This window comes from Solea solea, chromosome 12, assembly GCF_958295425.1.
Source record: "Solea solea chromosome 12, fSolSol10.1, whole genome shotgun sequence".
Taxonomy (NCBI): domain Eukaryota; kingdom Metazoa; phylum Chordata; class Actinopteri; order Pleuronectiformes; family Soleidae; genus Solea; species Solea solea.
The window spans coordinates 20,377,683-20,386,930 of record NC_081145.1 but is presented as its reverse complement, the minus strand read 5'-3'; the positions used below and the strand labels follow the sequence as shown (position 1 = coordinate 20,386,930).

The 9,248-nt window shown below is 39.4% G+C and overlaps 2 protein-coding genes across 6 annotated transcripts; one reads left to right on the top strand and one right to left on the bottom strand.

Annotated features, from left to right (window-relative positions):
* Positions 1-4: 4 nt before the first annotated feature.
* Positions 5-4,225, bottom strand: ciapin1 (cytokine induced apoptosis inhibitor 1). Of its 4 annotated transcripts, none has more exons than XM_058645549.1 (9): positions 4,099-4,225; positions 2,875-3,037; positions 2,605-2,748; positions 2,424-2,503; positions 2,108-2,276; positions 1,719-1,795; positions 1,095-1,213; positions 910-991; positions 5-629 (listed from the first exon to the last, which is right to left on the bottom strand). In XM_058645549.1, the coding sequence occupies exons 2-9, from the start codon at positions 3,029-3,031 to the stop codon at positions 519-521; spliced, it is 939 nt and encodes a 312-aa protein (XP_058501532.1). In that variant the 5' UTR covers positions 3,032-3,037; positions 4,099-4,225; the 3' UTR covers positions 5-518. The 4 variants fall into 4 exon arrangements, with proteins under 4 accessions (XP_058501532.1, XP_058501533.1, XP_058501531.1 ...); XM_058645550.1 differs by lacking the exon at positions 4,099-4,225 and adding an exon at positions 3,513-3,688; XM_058645548.1 differs by lacking the exon at positions 4,099-4,225 and adding an exon at positions 3,146-3,458.
* Positions 4,226-4,389: 164 nt separating this feature from the next.
* Positions 4,390-8,949, top strand: coq9 (coenzyme Q9 homolog (S. cerevisiae)). Of its 2 annotated transcripts, none has more exons than XM_058645544.1 (9): positions 4,390-4,541; positions 5,351-5,585; positions 5,729-5,864; positions 6,477-6,619; positions 6,908-6,992; positions 7,088-7,294; positions 7,741-7,896; positions 8,149-8,202; positions 8,616-8,949. In XM_058645544.1, exons 1-9 carry the CDS (start codon positions 4,484-4,486, stop codon positions 8,649-8,651), a joined length of 1,110 nt encoding a protein of 369 aa, XP_058501527.1. In that variant the 5' UTR covers positions 4,390-4,483; the 3' UTR covers positions 8,652-8,949. The 2 variants fall into 2 exon arrangements, with proteins under 2 accessions (XP_058501527.1, XP_058501530.1); XM_058645547.1 differs by having other exon boundaries at positions 4,391-4,541; positions 7,088-7,192.
* The last annotated feature ends 299 nt before the right edge of the window (positions 8,950-9,248 follow it).

The following is a 9,248-nucleotide window of genomic DNA, read 5'->3' as shown; positions in this document are numbered from 1 at the left end:
AGTATTAACATGTCTGTTTTTTCTTTATTGTATGAAGATTTAAACATAAAAACAGAAAAGCATCTTCTTGCCAACATGTTTGCCTTTATATACATTAAGCCTTGAACTACATCAGTTTGTATTCTTGTAAATAACAATATGACATTTTGACAGGAAAATTAACAAAAACATTTGGTGTTTTTAGATACTTCATAGAATTCCACAGATCCACATCAGCAGGAGTAACTGTCTTTTAAATTCAAATCCCAAAAAGACTGAATGTCAAATTCTTGAAGGTGAAATGCAAGAGCTATTGTGTTAAGCATGTAAATTGAAGCTGGACAGACATGGAGGACACACGGTGCTGTGTGTTGTAATTTCAATCAAACTGAAGCAATCCCACTGTGATCTACTTAGGCAGATAAACCCCACTGAAAAAGCAACTTTTACATCAGCCACTGAATCATAGGCAGTCGTGTCTCTGGGGCATCACAGGATGAGTGGGAAAAGGAGGAATGTACGGTTATGAAGCGTGAGGTTTAAGAGTCTGTCAGTGTGTTGTTTTCCAGTACAATCTTCTCTCCTGGTTTAAATGATGGCATCCCCAAATACGGACAGCTGGCACATCGGAATGCATCACCAAGGTAACACTGCCAAAAAGGAACAAATGACATAATTAAAAAAGGATTATGACTAATTGATGAGAAATCATGGCGTGAGACAGTGCCAAAGAGTCGACCTTTGTCTTCATGTTTGCAGCACACGTAACGAGGATTTTAAAGGAAGTATAAAGGAAGTAGTAAAAGGGTATTGAGTTTATTTTATTGTAATTAGCTTGCAAGTATTGTGGCCAAAACATAAATAATAAATCTAAAGAAAAGAAAAGGATGGACAGACAGTTCAGCAGAGGTCAAATAAAAATGTACTCACACTTCCACATGCAGATTTAGGTAGATCTGTCTTCTGTTGTCCTTTACTCTCCTGCTCCAACTCATCAGCAAGACCACATGTGCTGCAAAAACAGCACAACGTGTCATTCACTGCTCCAACACTTTGCATGCAAAAGTGATTGCACAATGAGTCAAGCTGTTATAGTCATGACCGGACATCCTCACCAGTTCTTGCAGGCTTTCTTCTTTCCAGCTCCCTCTCCACAGCTGGGCGCTCGAAGAGAAGATGGGTCCGGCTTCTTTATGTCCTCTTCATCCAGCAGAGCATCAGAGTCTACCAGATCCTACACAAAGAAAAAAAACAAACTTCATGGCCACAGAAACGTGAGGTATTAAAAGTCTATATTTCCCAATGTCCACCCTCACAGACTCAAGACTTGGAGGCACATCAACCATTTCTTTTAATGTATGCATAAACATGATGCTTTGCCAAATAGATAAAATTATTCAAGTCAAACGCCTGGAACAGGTTGATGTCCCTTGTTTATTTTGCTTAAATGATCAAATAGAAAGACCCAAACCTGCCAAATTAAGCCACATGTGTGGTATAACGTAATTTGGCTGTTCACTGTCCCACTACTGAAGTATTCTGAGCTCTTTCTGCTTCTTTCATAACCAGCTGAGGTGAAAATTCTTTTTATTTTCTCCCCATTTTTCTGTGAGGGTTTTAGGGTCTTTATCAGTGGAACAGTGAGACATGTATGAGTATGACAGGGCTACCACACATGAGGCGGTGCCAAGACACCCAAACTGTAAGAAGTGATTCAAATGGTTACAATGATATCTCACCACGTCATCATCATCCATGTCATTGGCTGAGAGCGTCCACATTTTGACAGTGTTGGGATCCAGAGCAGGTTTCTCTGCTGTAACCACAGAAATGAAAAAGAAAAACATTAGCTTCACATCATCAACTCTGACAAGAATGTAGATGATACAGTTTCACAACAACCTGTGACCTACAGCTCAATGTTACATCACCAAATACAATTCATTGTTACCTCTGCAAAAGAGGTTATGATCCTGACCATGTTTGTGTGCTTGTTTGTGAGCAGCATAACAAATATTTTGATAACATTTTCTAATGATGTTAGTAATGGCCCATGGTGATCCAGGGATTCAAAAGATAAGCTGCCTTTTGCTTAAAAATACCAAAAAAAGTATGTGAAGAAACCCACCAGGTTTCGGTGTCTTCTTCCCAAAGGACAGTTTAATCTGACTGGATGATCCCATCTCATAGTTGGGTTTGGAGGCTGACATGCGGACTCTAGACAGGGTGTTCCCTTGGTAACCAGTGGCTGTCCTCAACGAGCTCAACGCTGCTGGACTCAGTTCTGCTCTAGTGACCTGCATAAAAAGAAGTCATCAAACATATGTTTATTCTATGTGGTCAAACCCTAGATTTATTAATCTTCTGCCATGTACCGATTATGAGCCAGTAATCAGCACAACCGCAGTTAAAAAAAAAACAGAACTATTCACTCTCACACTCACCTCTGCCACTGACATAAAGCCGGACATCTTTAGAGCTGATATCAGTTTCTCAGCAGTCCTTACAGGATGCATCTCAGCTTCTGGAAAAGAGAAAGAAAACAGAACAGAAAGGAATCAGCACAAGAAAAACATATGTAGAATGTCTAATTAACACTCAACATCTTGACTTCTTATTTCTCACCAGTAACTGCTTCTTCCAGAACAAGCTTCCCACCAGGTTTGAGCACTCGGGCCAACTCTGCTAGAGTTTCTAAACTGTGGATGGAGGAGTTGTCGGCCAGAGGGCACGACAACACAAAGTCAAAGGTAGATGCTGGATGAGAGGCTGAGGGGAAGAAAGACACTTTTACTACTCACATTAGAGTTATCACAGAGGTTCATACATCAAAAGTGTATTTATAACATGGGGATGAGTCAAAGTATCAATTTGTGGCAATAAAGGGTCACTCACACATTAACAGTCTCTCCATATTTTCCACTGACACTTTTCCATCTGCACCGACGGTGGCGCTCACTTCTTCTGCATACTGTTTCAGGTCAGCTGGTGTCGAGGGCTGAGCCCAAACAATCAGCACCTGGTCTCCTGATTTGATGCCAAGATCTGCCATGATCTCCTGAAAGAAAGTTAAGAGTCCCTGAAGTCACAGCAGTGTAGGGCTGAACGATATCATTGCGATAATTTTGACAGGAATATGATTCACGATATCAGAGGTTATATTTACATCATTCTTTTCATTCGAAAACATTCCTAAAATGATTACTTTGTGCAGATCTGTGAGAAACAAATATGTTCCCTTCAGTCTGTAGAATAAGATGTGTAGGTCAAGACAATATTGAATCTAAAATTATATTTTGACACATTTAGGCTTTAACAAATATTGTGCCTCCTTTAATTTCGATCAAATTTCGATTAATTGCTGTACATAATCCACCACAACATTCTAACAATATTAAATGAAGATGAAGCCAGACACTGTTTATATAATTACGGTGTTAAAAAACGGCGGTGGGAAAAGTAAATAAAGGGCCTCAAAGACAACGTCACTAAAGACTGAAAGCTGAGACCATTTAATTATTTTCTTTACTCACTTGCTTTGTTTGCTGATTTTGCTTCTCTATGATTCTCTGTGGTTTGATCTTAAAGCGCTTTAAACGTCACAGAATGTGCTTTGGTTCCCCCCTTAAATAACGGTACTCATCTTACAAATTCAGCAAGCAATGGAGATAACAGAACTGTCAGTCCAGTGAAAAAAAGATCTATTTACCTAGCCCAACCTGACCCCACTGTAGCAGCTAGCCTTACAAAACATATGATTAGAACACACCAAGTGAAACTGTATAATGATCTAAGTGCGTAGTTCCCGCAGGTCCAGCTGACTGTCACCAAATATCACTATTTAAGGAGTTCAACTAACTGATATTAAACGGACTCGCTCACTCTTGACACTAGTGAAAAGCGAAGGTTAGTAGTGACTTCTTTCTGATGCAAACACAGGAGACACCGGTCCTTATCAGGCGCACGCGTCGGCTGTTAACACTGCGAAATGCTGCCCAACACGGTCCACGAATGCCCGCCAACATATACTCACCTTTTTCTACATTAGTTCTTCAGTGATTTGGATAGATTAATTATCAAATAAAAATTCAACTGCGTGTAAGAAATTTGGTGACCTACCTGCTCGATTGAAGTTGAACTATGACTGTAAATGTGCTGGGTTTAGTCATTTTGAAAGGGACTTCCGGTTCATACTTTCAAAATAAATTTTCTTTACGTGTTGAAACGTTCTTTGTTTTGCAAAGATCTGCTAAGCACGTTATATGTCATTATGTGACACAAAAATTATGTGACACAAAATCATCGCACGCCATTTTTTAATAGTTTTTTGATTTACAACTTTAGCCATTACTATTTTAAGCGTTTTATATTGAAGGTGATATCCTTGGGATCTCGAACTTATTTTAGCGAGCTTGATTAGCTTGCCAACCGAGTCGCTCTGGAGTGACGCAGCTGTTTTGTTAAAAAAAAACAAAAAAAAACGCCTCTCTCAGTGCAGCGGGATATGGCGGCGCTGCTGAGAGGTCTGCGGGCTGGAAGGGCACTCCGGGGGATAGGAGGCGGTAAGACAGTCCTGTCATGTATTTTTGTAGCCTCTCGTTTAACATTAAAAAACAGCGAAATACTAAACCGTCGCTTCTTTAGCTTTCTGGCCGCGTGAACTTAGCATGACCCAATGCTAACGCTAGCTGTCCAAGCCAATGTCACTTGCCATAGAAGGTGATAGTGAAGGACAGAATTGGGCAACATTATGACGATTGTAGCTTCAAAAATATGCTGCTATGGGTTTGTTGACATGGACACTTGGACATGCATTGCATGATAAACATGGTCCTGCAGTCGGGGGCGCGTTTTCTCTCTGTCTATATAAGCTGTCAAGGTGTGTTTATCTAAATGTTTACAAGGAACCCCCGTGATAAATCCTCCTCCTCCATCCTCCTTTTTTCAAGAGTAATTTGCAATCCCTATCCCTACTTTTCCTATCCAAAGATCATTAGATGATATAACAATACATTTGATAATGTTAAACATAATTACGTCATTTTAAAAAAAGCATGACATAAAGACACCAAATTACACTATTCACATCACACACAATACTCTTTACATGTGCGAGCAAATGTTTATATGGGCGAATGAGTGTATATGTTGCATCATTCATAGCAATGTACACATGTATATAATGTTTGTTGTGTGAGATGTGCAGGTTTACTTGTAAGCTATTGGATTATGTATGCATTTGTATATTTGTGTCAGCCCATATGTCTGTGCATATTATCAGTATAATTGTGTAGATATTTTTTTACAAGTGTACTGCAAAGTAAAGAGGCATTTGTGGGTAACAATTCACAATAAAGTTTGCCCTTTCCAGCTTTGGTGGCACCAACAGCAACAAATCCCAGGTGCAGCAGCTTGAGAAGAGGCTTCCACTGTGCAGCGCTGAGGCTTCAGGACGAATCTAAATCTGACAAACCCCCATCCTCCTCATCCACAAACTATCATGAACACTACCAGGCTCACCCAACTGACCAGGACACAACAGCAGCGTCACAGGGAGATTCTGCAGATGACCTAGCAGCAGATGAGGCTTTCAAGACAAACACTAGGTCAGCTGAGACACATTTCTTCATTATTTAAGTGTTAATGAATATTTTGTTGTGTGCAGTTTTATCATCAGCTCCAGTACTCTTCTCTCTCCCTGTGCATAGTTTTGTGCTCAACCATCACTTTTTTGTTTGTCTCTGTAAAGTTATCAGGATCAGAGTGGAGAGCAGGGTGAAGAATACGAAACAGAAGAACAGCTTCAAGTTCGAATCCTCAGCGCCTCTCTGGAGTTTGTCCAGGAACACGGCTGGTCGATGGAAGCCATTGCAGCTGGTGCTGAGGTGAGCTCACTGTTAAAATGAAAGAATGGAATAGATTCCATTAGAAGCTCCCAGCCATGACAGAACCAAGCTCATACAATATGTGGGGGTCCCCAAAACAAACTTTGCCCAACAAACTTTAGCACTAAGTATTTTTTATGTAAAAAAAGTTACATACGCTGAAAGAAACACCGTATGAATGTCAGTGACGATGACTGTGTTTAAAACCATATTGAAAAGTAGTGGACTGGCTTCTTGCTGCTAATTTGTTTGCTGAGCATAGTGATGTGGGCGAGATATTCTTTTAAAAAAAAATGCAAAAATGCTTCCATTTAACTTTAAGGAGGGCACATTGGTTTGTGCTGGCTCTCATGTACCTCCTTTTAAATGTGGCATAATCTTTAAATGCTAAATAGTAACATTGTTGTTATTTGTTATGTTGTTATATAATCCAACTACCAAGCTTTTTCTGAAAAACACTCCAATTATGAAGTTTGTATGAGCTGCGAATAGAGTATTTCATTAATATTCCTGTTTACAGAGCATAGTCTGATTATCACTCCAATTGGATGTTGTACAACTGTCTATGATGATTTCAAATTGTGTGTGTATTTGTGTTTGTATGTGTACCAGACACTGGGTCTGTCTTCTGCTTCCACTGGTATGTTCAACAATGGAGCTGGAGACTTGGTCCTACATTTCATTGCACAGTGCAACCTACAGCTGACAGAGATCCTGGCTGAACAACACAAGCAGGTCCAACTGGGCCAGGCTGAGTACGTATGCCCCACATTCACGCACGCATGCATGCATGCATGCAAATGTACAGTTTAAATGTACAGTATGTCACATGTCACTGGGGGAAATAACTTGTCCTTGTGTCTTGTGAACCTAATATCTCCAGAACACTTTGAAGGAATCCTTTCATATTTGTCACAAATGTTGTTGTGGTGGCCTCACAAAACGTGATTTATTTGGTCTTTTAATGATTTAAAGTGGTGAAAGCTGAGCTCCAAGTAGAAAACTGCAGGTTTTATCTTTTATGTCCTCCACATGTGTTTCAGACCAAAGCATACTTCTGACCTTCTAAGAGATGCTGTAGAGACCAGACTGAGGATGTACATCCCCTACATTCAGACGTGGCCACAGGTATAATGTGCATTCTGACCAGTCACTCCACACATGATGTCAGGACTGAAGCAGAAACTACATGTGATCCTCGCACCTTGTGTCCATGTCTTCAGGCGATGAGCATCCTGCTCCTCCCTCACAACATCCCAGACAGCCTGAAGCACCTATCTAACATGGTGGACGACATATGGTACTACGCTGGAGACCGATCCACAGACGTGAGTGGATACCATCACCCTCGATCCCCTCCTTCTTCTGCTCGCACTTTCCTCTCCCCCTTTCATCACCATCCTCACAATATCCGGCCTGCCACCGTACAGGTTACTTCCCCTCCCTTTTTCAAAGCCTTTATTTGTGGCGCCATCCATGCTGATTCATCTGTGCTGCTTTTTGCACATGACGTCCACATCAATCTGAGTTTTACAGCCCCTGAAATTGAGACGTTTGTGAATGATGACATGAGCTTGCTTTCCATTCAAATTAATCATACATTTTAGCTGCATTTTCAACAATTTATCAATGTTGTAAATTAAATATTAGGAGTTAGTTCACCAAGGTAATCAGTAGGTGTTGCAAACGTCCCAATCACCATAGAAAAACAGAATGATAAAGAGGGCGAGTTAGCTGATATATGATCACGTTTCACTGCTGCTTTAATTCGTTATTGTCATAATATCTGCTTCTTGCAATGTCCCAGTGAAAGCCAATGTCAAGCATGTTATACATTTTCTGATGTGAGCTCTCATACCACCCCTTTCTCATGTAGATGAACTGGTACACCAAACGGGCAGTGCTGACCGGCATCTACAACACGACAGAACTGGTGATGGTTCAGGATTCCTCTGAAGACTTCCAGGACACATGGAACTTCCTCAACAACCGTATTCAGGATGTAGTCAACATGGCATCCACTGCCAAACAGGTAATTTGTACTACTATAATAAAGTTTTAGTTTAAATCTGATACTTGGAAACACCCTTTTCTCTGTATTTTCCTACTTTACCCATCAGTGGAATAAATACAAACCTTCTCCTACTGAATTAATCTGCTTTGATAAATACAACACAAGGAGTTAACTTAAAAGTAGTGAAACAAAATGTTAAACTGTCTTTGGATTACCTTTTAACCTGGTTGTTCTTTAGGTGCTAAATGTCTGTTTCACTTTGTTCTGTAGGTGCAGTCGACTGGTGAAGCAGTTGTGCAGGGGCTAATGGGAGCTGCTGTAACCGTGAGTGATTATATCATTGATCTTACATATAATTTAGCGCTGCAACGAACCTAATCAATGAATCTGTCTATCTAACTATTGTTTCCATAAAATGTTGAAAGATCTTGATTGGCGTTTCCTAAACCTTCTCAAATGTCTTCTTTTGTCCACAAACCAGGTTTTTTCAGTTGTAATGATTTCTTTGTCAAATAAAGCAAAGAAACCAGAAAATATTCACATTTAAGAGGCTGAAAAATCAAAAAGCACTCAAAACAGTTGACCCTTTATTTAGTAATCGATGCAGCCCTAATTTCTATTAATTCTTCTTTTCCAATTCTTTTTTGTACTTTAACAATCGTACACATAATGTTTGAATCTATTTATTCAGTTCATCATTTGGGCTCTGTGGCTAATGCAGGTCTTGTGTTTTACAGCTGAAAAACCTGACAGGATTGAACCAGAGGCGGTGATTACACGGATCTCGACAGAACATCTAATTTGTGTCTTTACCTTTTTAGATCATTTGCTTTTTGCTTTTTGTTTGATCACCAGTATAAAATGACTCTGTAAGTATTAGGTTCTGAATCTTGCTCAGCAAGACAGAGAGCCATAATTTGACACAGACGACACAGTGCTTTTTCTGTTCACCTGCAGATCAGTAGCTTTGTCTAGTTTTTTAGACCCCCATCTTTGTACAAAAGGTCACACAGATCTGTTATTTTGCTGTTGGATCAAATGAGACTTCAATAAAATAAATACTATATTGTATTTGACACTTGTAATTTATTTGTAATTTAATTATTAAATATTGAATCAGTCATCCACAGTATCAAGGTTGAATCTGGTTTGTACAGTTATGTAATGTGCAATATCTATATAATACTTTTATAATTTTTTATTTACTTGAACACTAAGTTGTTTTTAAGGAGTGTACAATTTCTGGTACATGTGTTTTAATTAATCTGAGCACTAATATTATGTTTTGTAAGTGTGTGTAATATAGGATTTTTTTTTTTTAAAGAGATCAAAGTCAAAAGGAAAAGCGGACTTTAAGATCAGAATTCTGT

What these genes read in the sequence shown, in the direction of transcription:
- ciapin1 (XM_058645548.1), bottom strand. Translation starts at nt 3,169, where the DNA reads ATGTTTTCGAATGAAAAGAATGAT. An exon ending in TTTCGAATGAAAAGAATGAT is followed by an intron (nt 3,038 to 3,145) that starts GTAAATATAACC and finishes ACTTTCTTTCAG; the next exon opens with GAGATCATGGCAGATCTTGG. An exon ending in GAAGAAGACACCGAAACCTG is followed by an intron (nt 1,796 to 2,107) that starts GTGGGTTTCTTC and finishes CTGTGGTTACAG; the next exon opens with CAGAGAAACCTGCTCTGGAT.
- coq9 (XM_058645544.1), top strand. Translation starts at nt 4,484, where the DNA reads ATGGCGGCGCTGCTGAGAGGTCTGCGGGCTGGAAGGGCACTCCGGGGG. An exon ending in TCCGGCCTGCCACCGTACAG is followed by an intron (nt 7,295 to 7,740) that starts GTTACTTCCCCT and finishes TTTCTCATGTAG; the next exon opens with ATGAACTGGTACACCAAACG. An exon ending in TGGCATCCACTGCCAAACAG is followed by an intron (nt 7,897 to 8,148) that starts GTAATTTGTACT and finishes TTTGTTCTGTAG; the next exon opens with GTGCAGTCGACTGGTGAAGC.